Below are 27,870 nucleotides of genomic sequence, written 5' to 3' on the forward strand. Positions count from 1 at the left end.
TTTGTTTTTATTTTTTAAATTTATTTATTTTTATTAGTTGTTCAAAACATTACAAAGCTCTTGACATATCATATTTCATACATTTGATTCAAATGGATTATGAACTCCCATTTTTACTTCATATACATATTGCAGATTCACATCAGTTACACATCCACTTTTTTACATAGTGCCATACTAGTGTATGTTGTATTCTGCTGCCTTTCCTATCCTCTACTATCCCCCCTCCCCTCCGTTCCCCTCCCATGTTTTCTCTCTTCCCCATCTACTGTTTTTCATTTCTCTCTCTTGTTTTCTTTCCCCTTTCCCCTCACTTCCTCTTATATGTAATTTTTGTATAACAATGAGGGTCTCATTTTTTTACCATGCAATTTCCCTTCTCTCTCTTTCCCTTCCCCCTCTTGTCCCTGTTTAATGGTGATCTTCTTCTCATGCTTTTCCTTCCTATTCTGTTCTTAGTTGCTCTCCTTATATCAAAGATGACATTTGGCATTTGTTTTTTAGGGTTTGACTAGCTTCACTTAGCATAATCTGCTCTAGTGCCATTCATTTCCCTGCAAATTCCTTGATTTTGTCATTTTTTCATGCAGAGTAACACTCCATTGTGTATAAATGCCACATTTTTTTATCCATTTATCTATTGAAGGGCATCTGGGTTGGTTCCACAGTCTAGCTATTATGAATTCTGCTGCTATGAACATCGTTGTAGCAGTATCTCTATAATACACTCTTTTAAGGTCTTTATGGAATAGTCTAAGAAGGGGAATACCTGGGTAAAATGGTGGTTCCATTCCCAGCTTTCCAAGGAATCTCCATACTGTTTTCCAAATTGGCCACACCAATTTACAGTCCAATTAACAATGTACAAGTGTTACACCAATTTACAATGTACAAGTGTACTCTTTTCCCCACATCCTCACCAGCACTTGTTGTTGTTTGACATCATAATGGCTGCCAATCTTACTGGAGTGAGATGGTATCTTAGAGTGGTTTTGATTTGCGTTTATCTGACTGCTAGAGATGGTGAGCATTTTTTCATTTATTTGTTGAATGATTGTATGTCCTCCTCTGAGAAGTGTCTGTTCAGGTCCTGGGCCCAATTGTTGATTGGGTTATTTGTTATCTTATTGTCTAATTTTTTGAGTTCTTTGTATACTCTGGATATTAGGGCTCTATCTGACGTGTGAGGAGTAAAAATTTTTTCCTAGGATGTAGGCTCCCTATTTACCTCTCTTATTGTTTCTCTTGCTGAGAAAAAACTTTTTAGTCTAAGTAATTCCCATTTGTTGATTCTTGTTGCTAACTCTTGTGCTATGGGTGTCCTATTAAGGAATTTGGAGCTCGACCACACAATATGTAGATCAGAGCCAACTTTTTCTTCTATCAGATGCAGTCTCTGATTTGATAGCAAGTTCCTTGATCCATGTTGAGTTAACTTTTGTGCATGGCGAGAGAAGGGGATTCAGTTTCATTTTGTTGCATATGGATTTCCAGTTTTCCCAAAACCATTTGTTGAAGATGCTATCATTCCTCCATTGCATGCCTTTAGCCCCTTTATCAAATATAAGATAGTTGTAACTTTGTGGATTAGTCTCTGTGTCTTCTATTCTGTAACATTGGTCCACCCGCCTTTTTTGGTACCAGTACCATGCTGTTTTTGTTACTATTGGTCTGTAGTATAGTTTGAAATCTGGTATCACTATACCGCCTGATTCACACTTCCTGCTTAGAGTTTCTTTGCTATTCTGGGTCTTTTATTTCTCCATATGAATTTCATAATTGCTTAATGTATTTCTACAAGAAATGCCATTGGGATTTTGATTGGCATTGCATTAAACCTATAGAGAACTTTTGGTAATATTGCCATTTTGATGATGTTAGTTCTGCCTATCCATGAACAGGGTATATTTTTCCATCTTCTAATATCTTCTTCTATTTCTCTCTTTAGGGTTCTGTAGTTTTCATTGTATAAATCTTTCACCTCTTTTGTTAGGTTGATTCCAAAGTATTTTATTTTATTTTTTTGAGGATATTGTAAATGGAGTGTTTTTCCTCATTTCCATTTCAGAAGTTTTGTTGCTGATATACAGGAATGCCTTTGATTTGTGCGTGTTGATTTTATATCCTGCCACTTTGCTGAATTCATTTATTAGTTCTAGTAGTTTCTATGTAAACCCTTTTGGGTCTTCTAGGTATAGAATCATATCATCCACAAATAGTGATAATTTAAGGTCTTCTTTTTCTATTTTTTGCCTTTAATTTCTTTCATCTGTATAGTTGCTCTGGCCAGTATTTTGAGAACTATATTGAATGGAAGTGGTGATAGAGGGCATCCCTGTCTTGTTCCAGATTTTAGAGGGAATGCCTTCAATTATTCTCCATTTAGAATGATGGTATCCTGAGGCTTAGCATAGATAGCTTTTACAATGTTAAGGTAAGTTCCTGTTATTCCTAATTTTTTTAGTGTTTTAAACATAAAAGGATGCTGTACTTTGTTGATTGCTTTTTCTGCATCTATCGAGATGATCATATGCTTCTTATCTTTAAGTCTATTTATGCAGTGAAGAACATTTATTGATTTTTGTATATTGAACCATCCTTGCATCCCAGGAATGAATCCTACTTGATCATGGTGCACAATTTTTTTGATGAGTTTTTTATATCTGATTCACCAGAATTTTATTGAGGATTTTTCATTTAGGTTCATTAGAGATATTGGTCTGTAGTTTTCTTTCTTTGAAGTGACTTTGTCTGGTTTCGGAATCAGGGTGATGTTGGCCTCACAGAATGAATTTGGAATAGCTCCCTTTTTTTCTATTTCTTGAAATAACTTGAAAAGTATTGGTATTAATTCTTCTTTAAAGGTTTTGTAAAAGTCCACTGTATACCCATCCAATCCTGGGCTTTTCTTTGTTGGTAGTCTTTTGATTGCTTCATAAAATAGAAGAAGCAATCTCATATTACTTTCATTATGATTTGTGTATGTCCCCCAAATGTTCATGTGTTGGGAACTTAGTTTCCAAAGGGAGAGAGTTGGAAAATAGTGGAATGTTAAAAAAGTGACATCTAGTAGATTGTGGTTAGATCATTGGGGGGGGGGGATGATATTGGAAAGAGTTCACGTAAATTTCATGGGACACAAGAGAGTTCCTATTAAAGCAGTTGTTACAAAAAGAGCAAGTCTTGTTTCTGAATCTCTCTGACTTCCTGTCTCATTATGTTCTCTCTCCCTCTCAAATGAGCTCTCACCATAATGCCATCTCTTGTGTAATGCAGATGAAGTGGATGTCACAGGAGTTGAGAAGACTCTGGTACAATGTACCAGAATCATATTGAATATCATTCACAATTAATATTAATTAATAATTTTTGAAAAACTAAACCTCATTAACAACAGAATTTATACAGAAAAGGACCCCTACAAATGAAAACAATGTATCAAAGCTTTTAATATGAAATCAATTCTTTTTCACCACTAGGCTATTTATTCTGGAAAGTAGACATGGAAATACAGAGAATGTAGAAGAATTTTAAATTATATATCATACATTATTAGACATCAGAGAAAATACACTGGAGAGAAACTTTAGAAATTAGTCTATTTGTATGGGTTCTTTTCTGTATACATTCTGTTGTTAATGAGGTTTAATGTTTCTATAAAAGTATTAATTAATATTAATTGTGAATGATATTCAATATGATTTTTGTTTGGATTCCATGTATAAGAAGACTTTTTCCTATGGTAGCTGATAAGACAACTTTTTATGATAAGAGACTTAATCTTTACATACAACCTTCTCAGTTTACCTTATTAATTGGTCCATAGAAAAAAAGACTATGAAACATAGCTCAATGATTCTTTATTCACATTTCACATTCACCAGGGTGTCTTCTGCTGTGGTGAATAAAGTTTTATTTTTTATTAAAAGTTTTGCCACATTATTCACATTTGTAGTGCCATTCCCCAGTGTGTGTTCTTCTATGGTGAATAAGGCCTATTTTATTGCTAAAAGCTTTCCTACATTCTTTACATTTGTAGGTATTCTATCGAGTGTAAATATTTCTGTGGCAAATAAGGGTTTATATTTGAGTAAAAAGTTTGTCACATACTTTGCTTTTGTGAGGTTTCTCTCCAGTGTGAGTTCTGCTGTGGCAAATAAGGTGTGATTTTTGACTGAAAGCTTTGCCACATTCTTTACATTTGTAGGGCTTCTCTCCAGTGTGAGTTCTGCTGTGGTGAATAAGGTGTGATTTTTGAATGAAAGCTTTGACACATTCTTTACACTTGTAGGGCTTCTCTCCAGTGTGACTTCCGCTGTGGTGAATAAGGTGTGATTTTTGACTGAAAGCTTTGCCACATTCTTTACATTTGTAGGTCTTCTGTCCAGTGTGAGTTCTATTGTGGCAAATAAGGCCTACTTTTTGACTGAAAGCTTTGCCACATTCTTTACATTTATAAGGATTCTCTCCAGTGTGAGTTTTGCTGTGGTGAATAAGGTGTGATTTTTGACTGAAAGCTTTGACACATTCTTTACACTTGTAGGGCTTCTCTCCAGTGTGACTTCTGCTGTGGCGAATAAGGTGTGATTTTTGACTGAAAGCTTTGCCACAATCTTTACATTTGTAGGGCTTCTCTCCAGTGTGAGTTCTTCTGTGACAAATAAGGCTTACTTTTTGACTGAAAGCTCTGCCACATTCTTCACAATTGTAGGGCTTTTCTCCAGTGTGAGTTCTGCTGTGGTAAGTAAGGCCTAACTTTTGATTAAAAGCTTTGCCACAATCTTTACATTTATAAGGATTCTCTCCAGTGTGAGTTCTGCTGTGGTGAATAAGGTGTGATTTTTGACTGAAAGCTTTGACACATTCTTTACACTTGTAGGGCTTCTCTCCAGTGTGACTTCTGCTGTGGCGAATAAGGTGTGATTTTTGACTGAAAGCTTTGCCACAATCTTTACATTTGTAGGGCTTCTCTCCAGTGTGAGTTCTTCTGTGACAAATAAGGCTTACATTTTGACTGAAAGCTCTGCCACATTCTTCACAATTGTAGGGCTTTTCTCCAGTGTGAGTTTTGCTGTGGTAAGTAAGGCCTAACTTTTGATTGAAAGCTTTGCCACAATCTTTACATTTGTAGGGCTTCTCTCCAGTGTGAGTTCTGCTGTGGCAAATAAGGTGTGATTTTCGACTGAAAGCTTTGTCACAATCTTTACATTTGTAGGGCTTCTCTCCAGTGTGAGTTCTTCTATGGCGAGTAAGGTGTGATTTTCGACTGAAAGCTTTGCCACAATCTTTACATTTGTAGGGCTTCTCTCCAGCATAAATTCTCTGGTGGTGAACAAGGCCTGATTTTTTATATGATTTCTGGTTTTCACTTTTACTTGTAGTTTTCCATATTTTGTTTTGTTGTAAATAGTCAAGATCACAACTTCTATATTTCCCACTTATCTCTTTGTGAAATATATGTTTTATGCCCTTCTCTGGTGACTCTTCTTGGGTATTATGAGAATTCATGGCTGAAATAAACAAAAATTTAAAAAAACCCAATACCTACTAGACACTGATAAACATATTTTGCATACATATCATGAAATAAAGGTAAAATACGTTCATCAGGAGTGTAGCAGATTAGTAAGTCCAAGTCACCATAAATCAAAAAATTTATCAGTTAAATAAAAATGTACAGACAAAATGACCTTGAGAATATTACCCAAATTCTTGTAGAGACCACAGTATCCAAGAGGAGTACATCATTAAGAAACGTAATATAATAAAGTGAAGGTAAGTATGTTACTTTTATCATTCACAGCCTTTTATCCCATAAGATAGCAATGTGTATTTAGGAAATATCAGCCAGCTACCTTCACTCTCAGTAGAATAAGAGAAATGTAAAACATATACAAATATTTGTGGCTTTTTCAAAGAGTGTCCAAAATTGGTTTTGGTCTACCATGATATACAGTCATGAAAATAGCTAGTATATTTTGAGTGATAATACCACAAATATTCAACAAGGGTTTTACCTATGGACACTTAAAAAGAAATATGAACAAAAAATTTACTAAGAAATATACACATATATGTTTATAATATTTTCATAAAAACATTTTAAAAGACTATAGAAACATTGCATAGCCTACGGCCATAATACTTGGATGAAGTCAACACATTCCAATCAAGTATAATAAATTAATTTTTATATTTTTAAATTTGTGTGTTATGATGATTTCTTTCATTGACAAATACACCTTTGTTTATTTCCTAAATATAGCATGGTATTTTATACTATATATAAAAGTTAATATGACTAAATATAATGAATTAACACAATCATTGTTTCATATACCTACCAGTTTTGTTCTTACAAGGTATTGTATTCCTTCTATTAGTGTTTATGAAGAACATAATACACTCACCATGTGGTAAAACAAAACTCTTTACCCTCTGATGCTCAATAAAATAAAAATATGCGACTTTGACTAAATATCAACCTTACACAAAACACAGTACCTGGTGAGCAAAATTTTACTCACTAAATTTATGACTTCCACATATGAATCAAATGCTCCTGCAATTTAATCTCTGCCTGCCACATTTCACTTAATGCAAAGACCTGCATATATTTCTTTTAACAACTTAAGAGACAAAATATTTTTACAACTAAATAATAATAGTATATAAGTACAATATTTTTACACATTTGATCATTGATGGGCACATACATTTAGTCCCTAGCTTTAATATTGAGAAAAATGTGTGCACTAAACACAAAAGCAGAGGTATCTCTTTAATTTTCTGATTTAATTGTTCATGGATACATATTTAGCAGTGGCATTTCTGGATCTTTAGGTCATCCAACTTTTAATTTTTTCATGTGTGTTGCTTGAGATTAACCCCCCAAATTCTATATCACTGAACTGCAACACAGTCTTTTTAAAATTGTTTGACTCATGCTGTTTCTAATTTCCTATGACTTCCCTTAAACATGAAGTACTTTTTCATGGCCTTACAATTAGCAAGTATTTCAAGGATGGTGCCCTGTTCTTGCCTATTTTTATTTATTTAAAAGTTTTTATACTTTTTTTTTTCCCAAAATGGACTATATAATCTACTGTTGGCTCCTTTAATGAACAAATAAAAATAATACCACAAATATAAACAAAAAGAAGGATGGCTTAATCCAAGTGACAAAAAAGAAAAAAAAAACATTAAAAGCTGAAAATTAGGATACTGGCAGTTATGAATTACTAAATAACTATTTAATGAAAGTTTAGAGAGTGAAATTGAGACAAAAATATTAATATAAATAAGCACAAATTGTGTATGTGAATAATTCTTTAGGAAAAATGAGAGGTGCATTCCTATTCTACCAATATGTGAGAGGCTTATCAAGAGCAGGACCAAGTTTAAAAGAAGTCTAAGCAACTTGTGAAATACTGTAAAAATCAAAAACCTAAAGGATATATAACGAGAAGTGGGATATATATATATATATATATATATATATATATATATATATATATATATGAGAGAGAGAGAGAGAGAGAAGTATGAAAAGAATCCAAGCATGCCACAATGGAAAGCAATGATCTAAAAAGTAAATCATTAATCAAAATAGAAAATAATAAGAAATATAGAAAACAACTTACAAAGTAGAAGTATAATAAATTTTTCACTTCAAAATATTTATGATTATCAATGCAAAATTGCAAAACACTAAACAAAAAAAAATTACTAACAGAATTGAATCTAAAAAAGAAACTGCCAAGTCAGTTCCAGCAGAGAGCATGAAAAGAAACCAAGCATAATCTGCTCCTAGAGGCCCTATTTGTTTAAAGATGGATAATTCCATTGCCTTTACATCTCATCATTTTGCACAATTTTTAATGAATAAGATACAGTTTTAAATCATGAAATTTCTCATAATCCTTTTGGACAAACTTTTGTTGAGTGTGAAAATTGTATCGAAATATTTGCCTTTTAAAACAGAAACAAAGATCTAGCCTCTCTCATATTAATATGCATTATATATTGTTTTATTTACAATTAATGTTCTCAGCATACAACATAAAGTTAAATACTCAAAATTGGTCATCTGAATTGAATAGACATTTTATTCTCAAACAGCCATTACCAAAAAAAATAGGTAATATATAAGTTTCCACCTGACCCAGCATGACATGGTCCTATGCCTTTGATCACATGGGGAAAAGTATAGACTGCTAGACTTATGCCAACATGTCCTGTTTGGACTCTAGCTTGAATCATGGATATAGCAATTATAAATGTGCATCAGGGACTTCACAAGCTGATTCCTAAGTTTCATTTAATTCTGAAAGAGAAGAGTCCCTCCAAACAAGAGAATAATCATTCTCCTCAAAAGAGTAGAAACATTAAAGAGAAACCCAAGATACTATAATTTCAGTTACTTGGGGGGATATAAAACCATTAACAGCCTGAGCTCAACAGATGTTGGCTAAAATGAGGTTACAATGTACTCTAAATATTTTTGTTACTGCTTTGATTGGAAAACTCACACAAAACTCAGTAAATGCTTTCATCTTAATAACAATGTTGCTCTGTTTTTGTACACCAGCTGTGGGAAATTAAGTACTGTCAGATCCTAGACTTCTATAATCCATTACAATACCTTGACTCACTTGGATGAAATTGTTACATACCTGCAAAAATGTCTCATGGTATTTATTGTTGTCTTAGCAGAATAACTGTGTCCTTACCATCCACATAGTATTTAATAGGTCACCATCCTGCACAATTTATTCATAAAATGTTTATTCCTCTTCATAAAAAACCATGAAAATCTTCTCTCTAAGGCAGAATTTGTTGCTTTATCATTCTCCTTAGTGGGTTTCCCTGGATTAGCTCTATGGGCTTACAAAACTACTATGAAACTCGCCTATGCTATCATAAAAAGTATTAGTCATGCCTCCATGGCTGTTAATAAGCTTAATGAAGAACAAAAACATTGTCAAGCCATACTTGACAATCATGCTGCAATTGATTGCGTGTTATTGCAACATCATAAAGGATATGAGAAATTTAATAACGTGTTTCTTCAATTTAATTGATAATAGTAATTTTATTTCAAAAGAATTAGATTAACTTAAAGATATCATTAATAAGGTCCAACAAGATGATGGATGTTTAGACTTCTTGGATTGGCTAACTTCATGTTTACACAATTTCATCTGGATCAAAATATATTCATAGGTGGATGTTTACTGATGTTTGTACTTGCTGTTGTTTATGCCTGCCCAATTTTTTGCCCCCCACCAGCATTAAGGAGCTAAGTAATATTATTTATTCAAAAGGCCTTAAAAAAAAAGGAGAGGGTCTGTAGGTATTCTGACCTTGGAAATAAACAGGAAAGTGTGGGGGTGATGGTAACTGGCACCCTGAGTCCCACAATAGTAATGCCCAGCAGTTTCTCACTGAAGCTATTAAGACAAGTAAAAAGTGCACTATCTAGTTTCTGTGGTAATATACTTAGGGTGAAGGGGTCTATGTTTGTATTAACTCTGCCTTATCTTGGTTAGCTAGCACGTGGGGTTAAAATAATACTGGGTTAGAATGTAGTCATGGTAATAGAAGCTATGCAATTTGGGGGTATACTATATTCAGTCATGAAGGAGTGGCCAGTTTTTTTAATTTTTTTTTTCTTTTCAATGTGTGTGTGTCTCTCTTATGTTTGCTTCTTTACAGATTTTCTCACAAGAAGATTTTTAACAGATCATGCTGGCCCTCACAACAAAAGTTAAGTTTGGGTGGTTAATCTGTATAAACTGGGAAATCACTAAATTAGAAAACAGAGGACTACAAAGAATTTGAACACGTGATAAATGTAGGGCACTATGTGTTCAATGATTGCAATCAAAAGAAATAGACCTAAGATTCTGAAAATTTTTTCTACTGAATAACTACTCTCTTAATATTTTTTTAGTTTGGTTTTCTCCATTGGAACACCTCAACTGTGTCCCCTGCTATGTGTAGTCTACAATAGTTTACATCACTAAATTACACTAGTTACTACTTATCTAAAGTGAAGGACATATAGCACACCATGAAAGGGAGAAATTAAAGAGTAAAATAATATATATTAAAGAGTAAAATATCTGTACTAAAAATGCTCTTTTTAATTGAAATACAAATCTGAAACTCATTCTTATACAGAAGTTTCCAGAAGATACAATAGAAGTAAATTAAATAATAATTATTAATTAAAAATTTTTAAAGGAAATTAAACTTACCCAGGAAGGCAAAGTTTCTATAGTTCTCTAACATCACATCTTTATATAAGTTTTTCTGAGCAGGCTGAAGGCATTCCCACTCTTCTTCAGTAAAATCAATGGCTATATCCCTGAATGTTAACAGTACCTGAAATAAGAATAGATAAATAAATAACACATTGACCACATGAACATTTGCACAGTCTGTAATGTAATTGAAGTTGAAATGAAAGTTTGTAGACTATCATGTAGATGGTGTTTTGGAACACAAAGATACCATTACCTGCTTCTGCAGAAAAAAAGAATTAAGTTCAAAAAAGTATATACAATCCACATTTCTGAAACACAATATAAAACTCAGACATTACCACACATATATTTATTTTGTAATTTTTTATATCATGATATAAATTATACATATAGTTCAGATGAGAAAATTATGGTAATTAAGAAAGGGAATCCTCAAATATTAATTGTACAACCACTAATCAGAGATTTACTAAAGTGTAGAATTTTGTTATTTCTCTGATGCAGCTGACTGTTCTGAATATTTAGTGAGATCTCTAGGAATCCAATACCAATGGTGTAAGAGAAATTTTGAAATTTTTCCAACAGAACCCTCAAAACTATATCAAGACTCCAGAAAATCTCAGTTCACAAAATCATATATGAGAGTTATGCTTGTCCTGAGTTTAGGAAGATGAAGGACATGACCACTTCTTTTTGTGCTACAGGTGAAATATACATTTTTTTAACCAATATTTCTCCTTTGATATAATAAAAAACTACATGCACATATTTAATGTTCTTAATTTATAAACAATTTTTTTCATATTTTTTAAATGACAACAGAAGCATTACAATTCTTATTCCATGTATAGAGTACAATTTTTCATATCCCTGGTTTTATATAAAGTATGGTGATACCAATTTGTGTCTTCATACAAGTATTTTTGATGATGAACTCTATTACATTCCACCATCCTTGCTAATCCCCTTTCCCCTTTCTTTTTTCCCACCTTTCTTCTGTATCTAGAAACCATCTATTTTCTCATGCTCCCCCTACCAACCCCATTATGAGCAAGACTCTTTATATCAGACAAAACATTTGGCATGCTTTTTTGGAACTTGCTAGCATCACTTAACATTATCTTCTCCAAAGCTATCCATTTACCTGCAAATGCCAGATATGATTTATACCTAGAAAACTCAAAAAGCTCCACCAGAAAACATCTAGAACTAGTAAATAAATTTAGCAAAGTAGCAGATATGAAATTAACACCCATAAATCAAAGGCATTTCTGTATATTAGTGAAAAATCTTCTGAGAAAGAAATGGAGATAACTATCCCAATTACAATAACTTCAAAAAAATAAGATATTTGTGAAGCAACTTAATGAAAGAAGTGAAAGATCTAAACAAGAAAAACTACAGAACCCTAAACAAAAAAAATCAAAAAAGACCTTAGAAGATGGAAAGATCTACTTTACACATAAATAGGCAGAATTAATATTATCAAAATGACAATGCTACCAAAAGCACTATACAGATTTACTGCAATTCTGATCAAAATCCCAATGGCATTCTTCATATAAATAGAAAAAGCAACCATGAAATTTATCTGGAAAAATAAGAGATCAAGAATAGCTAAAGCAATCCTTAGCAGGAAGAGTGAAGCAGGTGGCATCACTATAGCAAACCTTAAACTATACTAAAGAGCAATAGTAACAAAACAGCATGGCATTGACAAAAAATAAAAAAAAAACTGGAAGATGAATGGTACAGAATAGAGGAAACAGAGACTAACCCACAAAATTATGATTATAATATATTAGACAAAGGTGCCAAAAACATGCACTGGAGAAAAGAGAGCCTGTTCAACAAACCGCTATCTCTCACCATGCACAAAACTCAACTCAAAGTGTATTAAGAACCTAGGAATTAAATCAGAGAGTCTGCATCTAATAGAATAAAACACAGACTCTAGTCTTCATCATGTGGGATTAGGCCCGAATTTCCTTAATAAGACACCTGTGGCAGAAGAATTGAAACAAATAATCAAAAAATGGGATGGAATCAAACCAATAGTTTATTCTCAACAAAAGAAACAATCTGTGAGGTGAAGAGAAAGTCTACATCCTAGAAGAAATTTTTTACCCCTCACACATCAGATAAAACACTGATGTGTGAGGGGTACATAAAGAAATCTAGGGTACATAAAGAACTCAAAACACTAAGCAAATCAATATCATCATCATCATCATCATCATCATCATCATCATTCAATCAAGAAATGGGTCAAGTATCTGAATAGAGTATTCTTAGAAGAGAATATACAATCAATCAACATTTTTATTATATATCTGATTGGCTATGGTGCTTCCTTTACAGGGCCAAGCATAGTCCACGTTCAGTTACTAAGGAAGGGAAACATGAGCAAGAAGTATTCTCAACTTTCCTTTATGAATTATCAAATGCAATTTTCTATGTCAAATTTCTAAACATAGTTGGACATGGGAAATATAGGCTTTAAGCAGAGAACATTTTTATTAGAAACACAGTGTAAAAGAAAGACAAAAATAAACATATTTGCACCACATTGAACCATAAGAGAAATGGAACCTGGAATTCAGAAAAGAAAGATTCAAACTTTTATACTTGAGAATGTGGATGACATGGATGCCTAAAGTGAAAAGGCTATTGCAAGCTTTTGAAAGAAAATTCATGTGAGTGGCAGATAATTGTTAACCAATTAGAATCTGCACAGTGTCTTCCAGGGGCTTTGTCAGCTGTGCACTACAGAGCATACAGGTATTCATAGCCTCTATGAAGAGCATTATTCATCTGTGTGATCTAAAAGTATTCCCATAGTACAGATGAAAAAAATATGGGTACCTGGATACTAAATTTCCATTAAATGCCTTACAGAAAACTACCCAGAGACAGAACTGTATGAAATTTCTTCAAAGACCATCAATGTATTGTTAGCTCCTGACACTGGGATGTCAGTATGGGGAAATATTATTTTCTCTCCCTTTTGCAGAGAGTGCATTGAGAATTCATTTCAGGAGCAACATAAATACTTTTTTTTCCCTTTCATGTTAAGAAACTATTCAGAAACAGAGCTCACAAGACAGATTTCTTAGAAGGGTAAATGCCTGGAGATGACAAAATAAAAAACAAAACAACAACAACAAAAAAAACATCAGTGGCCCTGTGTGACTCAGTAAGGAAATAAATCTAAAAGGCTTATTAGAAACTGAAAAGAAAAAAGTAAATATTTCTGAAAATAAATATGTTCATTAGTTGCTATCTCCACAACAAGTCATTAAGTAAACAACAAATTATGTATGAATATTTCTAGGATTGGCAAATTTTATTCCATATGATTTTATATTAAACCTCAAAATCCAGATAATAGAATTCATGATTTGCTGCCAAAAATATTACATAAAATAATTTTAAGGAGTGGATGTTTAGAAAATATATTATTTAACAATTGTATTACCATATGATTTTGAAGAAATGTGTTTATTTTTCTGCAGCCATAGTGTAGAGAAATTTCTTATTCATTTTTCTAGTAGTAATTAACAAAGATAAGCCCTAGAATCCACTTTAAATAACCTACCCTTACAATCACACAAGAAACCTATAATAAATGATGAAGAAAGGAAAAAGTCAGTTTGAAAAAATAATTTAAACCTTTTTCTTTTTCTTGAAATCAATCCCTAGCTGCATTTTTGGATCCATTTTCTCATCTTGTAAGCCAAAAAGATATAAAGGACAGAAGTTTGAACTGCAAATTTATACATGAGATATGTTTATTAACTATAAAACACTAAATGTTTAGAAATTTAAGACATACAAAATAAAAACCTATCATGGGAAAAATTAAGTAATATTGATGAACATTTAAATCAAATTAATAATCATTAACTCAAAATGAGTTTAAATTAGCATCTATTTGTGGAAACTATTTTGCTATCAAATATACATGACACTCCCTATCACACAGACTTACTGAAATTAGAGCCTATGTGATCCTGATAACATATAAGTACACAATGGTAGTCACCCAAACACTTGAAGCCCAAGGGCATGGCTCAATACAATATACATCTTAGAAGAGATAAAATAATTATCTGTAGGAAAAAAGGTCACTAAGGCCCATCACATTTCATAATATATCCAGTTTAAAAAAGAGCATAAAACACTATGTATAAATTTTACATAAGTGCCTTATGCAAATGGTATTTCACATGTGTACATTTTTAGAAACAAAGTATATAGAACTTATGAGAAAATAAAAATCACAAAAAGCACATAAAAGACTGAATTATACCCCATGCATAGATGACGAGACTCATCATTATAAAGGTGATAATTTTCCTTCCACCCACAATATATCTCACCAAAATTGCTATGTAAAAATATGAATATATCAAAGTGAAGTCTACTTTTATGTGTATTCTATAAAGCAATAATTTAAAAAAACTATCAATAAATATACAATAGAAGAAAGTAGGAGAATAGGGAAAGGGGAACTACTGGATAATGAAGGGGAGCAAATTATATTCCATGTTTTATGGTTATGTCAAATAAACTTGACTATTAAATACAACAATAATGCAATGATAAAAAAAATCAGCAAGCTTTACTTTAAATGAAGTAAAAAACCAAAGCATAAATTTTTAAAATTCATCTTCAAAGTTATATGTAATTTTAGCCAAAAACCTTTTCAATTATAAGAGCAGGAAAAGAACTGATCATGACCTACTATTAATATATATTGTGAAATTATAATATTACAATAATCATCAAAGAATCAAAATATAAATAACATCCCCATATGAACATATATGTATGTAAAAACTGTTTGCTTTATTGCAATAGCAAAGTCTAGATAAATCAAACCATAACAAAAATAATCTCAGAAACTTAGATAGGACCTTACTCAAAATAAATTTAAACCTGTTAGAGCTATTTACTGGTGAATAGTCCTTGCTTCACCAATGCTGAGGTATAACACCAGAGAATTACACCAAGGCAAGTTTACAGTGGAAAGTAGAAGCTTTATTAAAGGACAGCAGAAAATACTTCTCCCCAGAGGAAAAAGGGGACTCAAGAGGTAGAATCATGGAAGGGTTTTTTGTTTTTTGTTTTCTTTGTTTTTTTAGCTAAGGTCTTTTAGCTTTTTTATAGCTAAAGTCTTCCTTCAGCTATCCCGCATTCCTGTCACATTGCTGTTCTTTGTTCTGTTATCTTGCAGTGATGAAATATAGGTGGGAAGGCCAAAAGTGTGCAGGACAGGTGGGCTGAAGGAGTAATCTGGGCAGGTAGTGCTTTTGGATTAGCATCTCTATGTTTGCTGAGGGCTGCTTCATTAAAATTTCCTTGGGATGGGCTAAGGGCCTTGGGGACATTTTCAATTCCCCTTTTCCTGATTCTCAATCTGGTGTTCATTCTTGATTTTACTGATATTAGATGCAATTTACCTAACTACACTAACTACCTATCTGTAAATCTGGCTTCACTACCAAGGATGTGGCTAAGTGGTACAGTATCCCTGACCTCACCTAACTTTAACAAAATAATAATAATGAGGAAAGTAAAAATAAAAGAATGTCAAAATGAAAATTAGCTAGCTCAAGAGGAAATTAGTTACCCCAAAATGACAGCTCCTCTCCTGCAGGAAAATTGCCTTTAGAGATTTGATTTTGATAATTATTTCACCTGTCAATCTCCAGAATTTGAGCCGCAGGATCACACCTGCCACATAGTATTTTATGCAGATGCTGAGGATGCCCTTTGAGCGTAAGGAAGGCAACAAAGGATATCTGCCACTGACATGTTCCCCACATGGTTGGCTAATAGGACTGAGGACATAGTGGGCCAGTGGAGAACTTAAGCCTGCAGACTACAGAGACTGCCCAGAGGACCAGTCTGCTAGCTCCTGTTTTCAACACAGCTAGTCTTGTGGTTCCAATAGTCTTTCTCCCCCAGCCTCCCTTGCTAGAACAATGCACACTCACCATTTCCTGGTTCACAGGCGTAGGGCTACTTGGGATCCTCAGTTCCTGCACAGCAGAACAACCTGTGACTCTGAAGTGTGACACTACAAATGGCAAAAATGGATGACTCAGGAATTGAAAGCTCTTCCTCCCTGATGACACACAGGATTGGACAGTTTCCACAAAATGCTCTTGATTGGAATGGGCTTCAAATCATGAACATTGAATCTGAGAGAAGTGAGACTTTTTTTGAGTGACAGGCAATATTATAAAAACCAGGCATGAATAAGGGCTAGAATTTTTTTTTTTTTAATCTGAGAAATGTACCCCAGAGTCTCAGGCTGCTGTTATTTTAAGGCAAGGTTTTTTTCCATAAGTGGGAACTTACCCAACCAACAGAATATTTTTATTTAAACTTACATATAAAGTCATTTCAGTTTATAGATTATATATGCTTGTATATTATTCAGGAATTAATATAAAATAATGACAATAACTATCAAATTTTATTAATTTTTTTGGATCTCTGTTCTTTTTAGGTGACAAATTGAACTGGAAAGAAACCCCCTAAAGTAAAAATGCCCAATAAAAACAACACATAATGGGCTGGAATTTTGGCTCAGCAGTAGAGTGCTCACCTCTTATGTTCAATACCCTGGGTTCAATCCTCAGTACCACATAAAAATAAATAAGTGAAATAAAGGTATTGTGTCCAGCTACAGCTAAAATATGCATAAAAAACATAAGGTACAGAGTGAGAAACCAGCCTCTACTTCAGAGGAAAGATTGTCCAAGAAAGGGGGCATGACCCTTGTCCTTGGAAAGACCTACAGAGAATTCCTAGTCACATACCCACCCTGCTGAGTTGTTTCTCTACAAATAACAGGAGAGATCTGCTTTTCCTGGTGTCCCTGACTCATTCAGTCTAGGTGGGGAACCAGAGCAACCCCCTAGTAGCCATAAAGCAGCATGAGACAGGGAAAATACCTGGGATGACATATGACTCTCCAAGGGGTTTATAGTGGTTGATAATATTTTGGGAAACCATATAATTCAGCAGATAATCCCCTCATGGCCTAAGCCAATGAGTTCAAATGAATCCCCATTTTTTACTAACCAATCACCCTTACCCAACTTGTTCCCACCAGTGAATGTGCTAATCATGTTTTAGAGTTGTTTACGATTTCCCCAAGGTGTGAAATGATTTGCCAAGAGATGCTATGATGTATGTGGGGTACCTGCCTTCCACAAAGAGTGTACAAAACTGCTGCAAACCCTGGACTCAGGGCCTCTAAGCCACAAGTTGCTTTGTGTGTGGAGGACTGAGTAAGCTCACAATAAACACTTCTTTGCTGCTTACATCGGTCTTCGGCTCTGTTGGTCTTTTGGAGGTCCTGAATTTGAGCATAACAGTCTCTCCTGAAACCCATGGGAAAAGCAGACAGCACTCCAGTTCTTTAGGACTGCAGTTTTATAGCACAAAAATTTGAAAAAGGGAGGTGTCTTGAGAACTTTACACAGATAACAGGATTTTTTCAAGGATAATACAAAGGCAGGTGGTAGGTTAATGGTATAAATGGTTCAGCACTTAAAGAGTAAGTTTAGATCACAACATCAGAATTTATGATGCACCACTAAAGTTTCAGAGTGAGTTTTATATGGTCAGGGAAAGCCAGAATTTATGAGTCATCACTAAAGTTTCAGGGAGGGTTGTTATCTCATCAGGGAAAACCAGACATGGGTGAGTTCAAGGCATTGGTAGGCCTTTCAAGCAAGTTTACAAAACACAGTAATTTACAATGAAGCAGAAATTAACTTTTCATGCCTTTGTGATGAGATGGCTCTCAATCTTAAAAAGAAATTAGGCTGGATTTTTCACTTGTTAGAGACATAGCTTTAAAGTATATATTTCATACTTTAAAAAGTATGAGCATTAAATTATTAATATTAATTACTTCTAATTTATTAAAAGACTGAGTAAAATAGGAACTAATATATTTGTTATTAAATGCATAAAAATTTTGATTTATATATTGATAACATAAACATGGAAAATTTTGACAATGATAAATAGACATTTAATATAAGGGCTTCAATATTATAAGTCCCTCATGTTCAGTCTTTCAATGATTTTTTTCATTTTTTTTAGGTCATTTTGAATTACACTTCTGCAAATGTTTGTTAAGTATACAAATTCAAGATTTTGTATATTGTAAAGTAGAAAAATGGCAGATTTTAGCTCCTTTCAGGATTTTAAAACTTATAAGCCATGTGGGGCATCTTAGCACTTTCTTTTCATATTTTCACACAGTCCAATTCTAGAGAAGAATGAGTTGGAGATATAGTCTACTGTCCTGAGCAAAAAGAGAAATTGCCTTAGGCTATTTCTAAAGCTTTTAACTTTTCTAACTTTTCAGAATTTTTGGTAATATGAAAAAACATTATTTATTTTAATAAATGAATTTTTTGAAATTAATTATTTATCTTTCCTGCATTATTTTTCATTTTCATTGATTTTTATATAAACTAACAGAACAGAATTCCAACAGTGTTCCATGTAAATTTAAAGGTATGTTTCTAATGGTCAAGATAGAAAGCAGAAGCAAAACATCATCTAGTTTGATGGTTCTGGTTCAAACTACAGAGTTACTTATTTATTTCTGCTATTATTCACTAGGTTCCTGAGTTTGCAGAAATCACCAGTAAACAAAGAGAAAAGTCTTTTTAGTTTGTTTCTCACAACGAATTCAAGCTAAAATACACTAGTATTACTGTAGTTTCAGGCCAAAGTGTGTTTCTAAATAATAAAAATAATATGTATACATAAATATATAAATAAATATAAACTAAAATACAATATTAGATAGATTTTTTTTCTGGATAATCATCTTGTACATATTTCCCTTTAGACACAGTTCTGAAAACAAAGTGTCACAAATAAGACATGGATCCTACATTGCTACACAGGGTAATTAAGGCACATACAAAGAGCTTGGTATAAAACTTGGCACAGAGACATAAATAACTAGAGAACACCATAGAAAATTATACCTAAATGCAAAGCAGCAAATTCATAGTCTTTAAGTACATGAAGAGATAAGTTTTCATAGCAAATTTTTTAATTCAGTTGCTCCTAATATACAGAGATAGAGATATTTATTAAGAGATGGGTTTATGCAGGTTTTTGGTTTAAAAAGGGAAAGATCAAATAATGTAGGTGACTTAAACATGAGCAATAATATTTTTCTGTATTCACTACCTTTTTTGCAGATATATGAATTATAATTAATTCCAACCAGTAAAATGCAGAAATAGTGTAAAGATTATTCACTATGAATAAAACTACTTAAAAAGAGAACCAAACTTCCATTCCTGTCCAAATATTTATTCCTGACAAAAAAGACTGCTTCTTTTGAACCATTTCTGTAGATATGATTTTTTTGTAATAAATATTTTGTTGATAATTTTTGAATATTACTTATTATATTTATGCTTCACATTTTCTCTTTTGTCTTATTTTACCACCTATATTCTGAAAGAAAAAATTTGTAACTCCTTAACTCCCTTGATATTTGAGCTATGTTTTAATTTTTAAGCTTAAATCACTTCTATTTTGAAGACTATGCTTTCAGTAAAGAATGACTATTATTATGCACCTGGCTCATTTACAGGAGTTTTGTTGTGCTCTTTGATTTTTATTCACAGTGAAGTCAAAAAAAAAAAAAAAAAAACGTTAATGTTGGACCAAAACACACAGAAAAGACCACCAGCTCCAATTTTAAATCAAGATTGTATTGTGTACACAAAAGCTGACCAGGACTGTCTCTTACAAGATCCCATGCTAGAGATCATCCCCCTGATCTTTAGGGAAAAAAAAATTTACAGCACAAAAAGTTACAAAGGGGGTGGGTGTCTAGGGTATGTACAGCTAACAAGATTTTGATAATCATAATAGAAAGGTAGAAAACAGGTTAAGGATCTACATGGTTAAAATTTCAATGTAGGGAATAAATTCAGCTCCAGACATTAGAATATATGAGCAGCCACTGAGATTTAGAGAGAATTGTGATTTGGTCAGCAGGAGTCAGAATTTATGAGGCACCAGTAAGGTTTTAGAGGGGGTTGTAAGGGATAGCCATGCATAGGTGAATTCAAAACACAGGTAAAAATTCCAAGCAAGTTTAAAACATCAAAATATTGTCAGGTCAAAGAGAAATTTTAGTTTTCTTACAGAAAATAGAAATAAACTCTTTACCTCTAAAAGTTCTAAGAGAAGATTTTATTTTTTTTATTTTCTCACATCTAGTGGCTTTTGGCATTCCTTTGTTTGTGACCATAAATGCTTCTCTTCTGTGTTCATTGGGCTTCCAAAACAAATATATATATATATATATATATATATATATATATATATATATATATATATATATATATATATATGCCCTTCTCATAGGGAATATGTTTCTAACATAGCAAGTAGAAACCTTTAACTCCACAGGGTCTGACAACCATATTATAGGATATGAAAGACCCTCCAATATGCTTGTTCTTCCAACCATTGCTGGCAAAGATTGACAAAAATCAATTCATTGCACAGAATGAGTGAGATGGGTCTCTGCTCTGCAGTCCAGAACAGGTTGTAAAAGAGCCCCCCAAGTGAGTTTAGGACAGAGCTTTAAATGACATAGCTGACAAAATCCTAAAAACAAAAGAAAACATAAATTCAGAGAGAATCATACCCACATAATCTCTTTTGACAGAATCAAATTCATAAGAAGAAGAGAGGACAGAGGCAAATCTAAAGTGATTTAACTATATTTTCTTTTTCTAAATTGCTATTAATATCTCCCACAATTACATAGTTCTGGATCTCCTCAGTTAATACTTTATCATTACCTTCAACCTACAATGCATGAGGCACACTGAATTTACCCTCATACTCATGTACTTATTACTTATTTTTTTCTATAGAAATGCATATGTATATGAATATATTTTTTCCACATTTCTAAGATTCTACCCTGAAAATTTCTGTGATATCACTTCTCTGAAATGCATTTTCATTATTTCATGTCAGTTCATCTCAATATTCCCTATCATGTGTTGGAAAAGATGAGACTACTTTAAGGCCCTTCTTATTTGACTATTTATAAACTATAATTAAAAGTCAACCTTAGTAACTTCACAGAACTTAAGTCTCATTCACCTTTCTCATTCATAGTGCTTTATTTTTTAAGTAGGTAGCAGAAATTTTATTTTGGAGGCGAGTAAATGACTTAAAGCCATTCAGGGTACTTTAGAGGATCCCAAAAACCTATGGTTGTGGTTTTTAAACAACTTTATCACTGAAAGATCTGGATTACACTCCAAGTTGGACACTGATACTATGCTTCCATGGGAAATGGTTTCTTGGTTGTGAATATTGTCTTTCGCTTTCTTCTATAGTCTTGGAAATATGTGGATTGTTTGAACTTTTAGAATCATTATTTTCAACACACTTAGCATAGACACATTTGAAAATAGAAGATATCCATATTCTGATAAAAAAAAGAAAACCCTTCACCAAGCCCTAAATAAGTGATAAAATAATCTCTGGAAAAAAATAACAATCATCCATTAGATTATTTTTAAAAAATACTAAGAATAAGTTTAGTAAGTAATACATAATGTACTAGGAAAAGAAATATAAATGCAATTTTAATTTTTAAAGTTCTTTCTGATTAATACAAAGAGGGCACAAAAAGCTGGGTACATGTACTGGAGTTGTGTCTCAGTGGTAGACTACTTTGCCAGCATTTGCAAAGCACTGAGTTTTATTCTCAGCAATACATATAAATAAATTAATTTTTGGTTTTATTTTTTAAATACATGAAGCATATTGCATCATGATTCTTATTACAAATATAGAACGATTTTTCATTCCTCTGTTTGTATATAAAGTATGTTCACATCAATTCCTGTTTTCATATATGTACTTTAGATAATAATGTCTATCACATTCCACAATCCTTGCTAATCTTTACACAACACTCCTACACTGGCTACTTCATATAAAATTGCCTCAGGGATTTAATGCATTAATCAAATAGATATTCTGCAGCCTATGCAGTGCTGTTGGAATGACTATCATAAAAATCTAAAATTGTCATGTATGGTGGCATATGCCTGAAATTCAAGAAGCTATGAAAAATGATGCAGGAAAATTGTTAGATCAAAGACAGCCTCATTAACATAACAAGGCTCCAATCAACTTAGTGATAGCCTGTCTCAAAATATAACATAAAAAGGAATGTGGATGTGTCTCAGTGGTATGCACCCCTGGACTCAATACTCAGCACAAAACCAAATAAAATCAAGCAAATATCTCATAATTAATAGGGAATTCTGGGCACATAAATATGTAAAAATATTGGTGACAATATAAATTTAATAAATATATATTTTATAAAAGTGCTAAGGATCTTTAAAAGCCCAAAATAAAAATGCCACATAATCCACTAGTAATTTGGGGTAGCAGTGCAAGGTTGTACATGCCTGTACTCCCAGTGGCTTAGGAGGATAAGATTTAGAAAACTAGGGGTTTATTCTCAAGGTAAAGACCAGCCTCAAGAACCTGGCAAGGTTCTAAGAAACTCAGTAAAACCCTCTCTCAAAAATAAATAAATAAATAAAAGTGTTGGAGACTGGGTATGCAGCACACTGGGAAAGTGTCCTGGGGTTAATCTCCAGTATTTAAGTAAATGTAAAGATATAAATAATAATTCTTGTTAAAAAAATTATACAATCCACTAATAATAACTCTGAGTATCTATGTAAATGAATTGAAATCCTTTTGCTAAATATATTGTCACATGTCTATTTTTATTGTATCTTTATTCACAGTATCTAATAAAATGAAACAAATGAAGTAGAAATACCTTTAGATAAAAATTATATCAGAAAATGCCTTCCACTTTCAAAGCATCCAATTAGTTCATCCCTTCAGAAGCTATACACTTAAAATTAAAACTGGTCCCTAGAAGGCAAGATTTAGATAGTAGTGTTTTCTAAATACTCCAAAAATTCTTAAATCTCTTTGAACCTTGTTTCAGATATTCTAAAACTTAAAACTAAGTTCCCATTACAGTTTTTAAAATTTCTTATTTGGGACACATAAACCTCATTTAGGAGAGATTCATTCTTTTTAATGTCACCTAATTTTATTCTACTTTCTTCTCATGTGAAAATCTCAGAATGATAAATTAAAGCCTTTTAAAAATGTCCTTCAGTTTTTGTGGAAAAACATAAATGATGCATCCATTTGAAATAAAACTTGGGAAAATAATGATTGATAATGCTGAAAGTGGAGTTTTGATAAAAGCCAAAATTTCTTAGTTTGCCATTTGAATCTAGGTGCTTGTCTCATAAATTGTAAAGAAAAAAATCTGAAAATTAGGACTCCCACCATGTGGTATGAGGAATGATATCAGAAAAAAAAAAAAAACCAACTCATTTTGGTGTGCCATCTCAGCAGTTTACCAATGGTTTAGACAGAACACAGAACAAAATGCATTTAGAATAGGCTTTGGAAAAGGCATCCAGACTACCATATGGGTTCACTTTCATTCTTTGAGTGACCCATCCTTTTTTCTTCAAATTCAATCAGGAATCACCCCTGGGACAAAGGACTTTGTAGAAGGTGTTCTCACAAGTGGGCTTCAAGGTTTTTTACATTTTAAATAGGCCTTAATGGTGCTCATTAACATATCTTCCAGTTAGCCTCTAGGTGTTGTTGAGTGAGGCCCATTATCCACATTACAAGGTCATTCTACTATCTATTCTATTTTATATAGTTTTTCTCTGTGAACAGAAAACCCAAGTTTTGGATCTGTGAACAGAGAGCTAGAAAAATAGGGGTTTATTCTTAGACCTATGGAGAGCTAAGCTGAAGTTCTGGATTTCAGATTTTTGTTCTTATTTGAGATACTGCTTCCCCTACATTTAAAAATCTCAGGACTCATAAGGAGAATGAGTTAAAAGCCAGCATCATCAAATTTGTGAGGCCCTAAGAAACTCAAAGGGACCCTGTCTCTAAATAAAAATATAAAAAAGGGGGTGGGAATGTGAATCAGTGAATGAACCCCTCTAGGTTGAATTTCTGGTACCAAAAAGAAAATAACACACACACACACACACACACACACACACACACACACACACATTCACACAAAATTAAACAAACAAACCCTCATGAGTAACAAGACCTAAAATCAATAGCCTATCTCATGCGTGAGTACAACAAATGGATTTGGGGTTCTCACTTGATATTTATCTCAGTCTTCACTACACAATCTGAAGATTTGCTGGACTCATGGGACTTTGAAGCCCTCAAAGGGCTTTAGAAAGAAGCTGAAAACACCATACAATTATGGAACAAAATGCCCAGGTTTTCAACTACTGATCTAAGCCTCACTAGAATAGTCAGAGGCAGGTGAAGGATAAGCTGCCCCACAGAGACCCTCAGGTCACAAGATTCTGGAGATGACCACGAGGAGTCCCTAGCTATGACTGCCAATTTCCACCATTGCCACACCTGTCAGCTTTAAGCCACCTTCATATCCAGTCTCAAGATTACAAGGCACACTTACCATTTCCTGGCTTTCAGGGTTCTCAGCGTTCTCCCTGTGATTTGTTTTCAGATTCTGCATAGCACAGACACCTGGGCTCTGGATCCACGACTGAAGCCTACAAAAAGATTGAAAAAATGGCGGGCTCCAGACGCCAAGGGAACAGAAGATTGTGGAAAACCGCCCCCTTATCACCAGCTGCATGAGGATTGGACAGTTCTCACCTAAGAGACTGATTGGTCAAGGCTTCAGGCACTGCCTCCAGCCTGAGCCAAGTGGGTGTAGAATTCATCTGAATGACAGAGTGCTCCATTGTCATTGTTAAAAGACTACAGATCAGGGCCGAGGATACAGCTTAGTCAGTAGACTGTTTGTTTTCCTTAAATAAGGCCATGGATTCAATCCCCTGAACTACACACATACACTCCTGCCAAAAAAAAATAAACTGAGTAAAGGACTTTGGGGACTAGGGTTATGAATCAGTGGAAGAGGGATTCCCAAGAATGCGAAAGGTACTGGGTTGAACAGCCAGCACCACATTAAAAGACCAACCAACAAACAAACTACTAATGATATTGTGTTCATCTAAAACAAAAAATATTCAAGAAAAAATAAAGAATGTGTATTTGACTTGTGCACCTTCACTACAGAACCCATAAACACATTTTATAAATAATCTATATAAAATTCTCCCATGATGGCTTTTCAAGTAACTTATATTACAAGTATGCTTCAAAACACTGAAATCCTCCCCACGTCACTTATTATTATTATTATTATTATTATTATTATTATTTAAGGGTCTGTGAATGTGGTTATTTTAAGGCAAAGTTTTCTTCCAATACTAGGATCTATCCCAGAGAAAAGTGCATTGACATTTAAAACTGTTTATAAGGTTAAAGCAATTTGTGAATAAATATGTCTATTTATTTATTTGTGAAAATGATATCATAATTTCTTTTTTTTATCTTTTCTGTTCTTTGTCTCATTAAAAAACAGTTTGAGATTTAAACTCATTAGCAATGTCCCCATATTCCTTCCCTCAAAAAAATTGACTCACATGTATAATTCAAATTATTGAGGCTCATAAATTTTCGTCCTTTAACTAGTGAAGTCTATAGATTTTCTTTTTATTTTCACTCTTAAACGAAGTCCAATTTTTATAGCTTTCTTGTTGTTTAACTGACCTCTAATGTTCTGCATATTTTACCCCAAAATCTGATCACTTTGGACTATTCTGAATGTTAACTTTTTCTTAAATATTGTTTTATGTGTTTATTCATACATTTACTTTTCATTTAAATGTTTTTCCTTGGCCAAGCCTGATTTATATTACACCTTAACCTTTGTTTTTGAAGACTAGACAAAATCACATTATTCCAAATAACTCAAGGCTCTATCATCTTGGCAGAACCTTAATCACCCACTAAAGTTGACCCAGTGTGGGTCAACTAAAAGCTGAGTCAAAACTCCTTTTTTTTCTTATCAAAAGCTTAATAAAGAATTCCTCTCTAACTTTTATATGTTGGAGAGCAGACTAAATTTCCAAAGCAGCAGTTAATAACCTAGATGTGTTTTCCAACTAGCTCAAAATTACTATTAAATTATTTACATCCTTGATACAAAGAGTGTTACTGATTATTTTTTTTATTTCTGCAAGATATCTCTCTCTCTCTCTCTCTCTCTCTCTCTCTCTCTCTCTCTCATATTACAAATTGAAATCAGATATGCTTTTTTGCTAAGAAACACTCTCAGCCTTTATTAAATTATTCTATGAAGAAAAAGGGTCTTACTGATTTTCTTACAGCCTCACCAAGTTTCTTAGGCTGACTTACTTTAATGTTTTAGAATATAATGTTATAGAAATAAACATTATATATATATATATATATATATATATATATATATATATATATATATATATATATATATATATGATTGTGTGTGTGTGTTTGTATCATGTATACTCACCAGGAGTATATACACAATAACAGTAAAGCAAAAGTGAATGAAAAAAAAATTGAATGAATGAATGAATGAATGAATAAATAAAACATATGAAAAAGTACAAAAATTTTATGCGACTGGAATTGTCAAATGTTGATTGCTGCCACACAAATTTGTAAAGCTACTTGAAAATGGTTTTATACTACTTACTTAAACATACTCTGTGAATTATGAATTCCACTCCAAGGTAGGAAGAAATAAACACATAATCCATTCATCTGACTCTTTCTTTTGGGGACTGTGACAGAGTTACCTTCTTCTTTTGCTTCTACCTTATTTCTGCCTCCAAAGAAACTACCCCTTATCCTCATGCTACTATTGATCCACCACTAGACATTTCATTTTTTTTCTTTTTTTATTGGTTGTTCAAAACATTACAAAGGTCTTGACATATCATATTTCATACATTAGTTGTGATTCTGCAATCTGTATTTGGGGTAAAAATGGGAGTTCATAACAACTAGGATTTTTAAATATGAACTCGTGAGCTGGACATTCTTTCCCTCTTTCCTTCACAACACTTTTTTTCTCTACCTAAAGCTATTCCACCAATACTTTTTCATGAATACTCACTACTACATACTCAGCATCCACCAATCTCACATCCTGACCCATCCAGATCCTGCCTTTTCCATGGATCACTTTGAGATCCCCTCCACTCAGATATCAATAGTCCAGAATAAGGTCAGGTTAGGATGTTATATATGCAGGTTTTTAGAAGTCATTTACATAAAAATAAGTCTATAAAAAGTGGGATGTATTTTATCTGAGGTTAAAAAGAAAATTTACAGACTGCACTGTTAAACTGAAGTGTCTAAAATTCACTAATCTCAGTAATTTGAAAAAAGAAATTCTATAAAAAGGAGAGTAAAGAAAAGTACATAATACATGAAGTAAAAAATTTGAAGACACACCAAGTATATATATATATGCAAAGAGTGTCATATATTGGTGCTTTCAAAAGACAAATTAATTTAAAATAAATGTGGTAATCATTTATTAATT

General features: G+C 33.0%; 1 protein-coding gene across 1 annotated transcript in view; it reads right to left on the reverse strand.

The window, feature by feature from the left end:
• Positions 1-4,080: 4,080 nt before the first annotated feature.
• The window catches only part of LOC143389066 (uncharacterized), a 41,169-nt gene continuing 17,379 nt past the window's right edge, over positions 4,081-27,870 (reverse strand). The window contains exons 2-3 of the mRNA XM_076842386.1: positions 5,093-5,322; positions 4,081-5,023 (exon numbers count right to left, since the gene is read on the reverse strand). Of these exons, the coding sequence (XP_076698501.1) occupies positions 4,081-5,023; positions 5,093-5,322 (1,173 nt within the window). The remainder of the gene's footprint in view (positions 5,024-5,092; positions 5,323-27,870) is intronic.

The sequence above is a fragment of the Callospermophilus lateralis genome, unplaced genomic scaffold (assembly GCF_048772815.1).
Source record: "Callospermophilus lateralis isolate mCalLat2 unplaced genomic scaffold, mCalLat2.hap1 Scaffold_43, whole genome shotgun sequence".
Lineage (NCBI taxonomy): Eukaryota > Metazoa > Chordata > Mammalia > Rodentia > Sciuridae > Callospermophilus > Callospermophilus lateralis.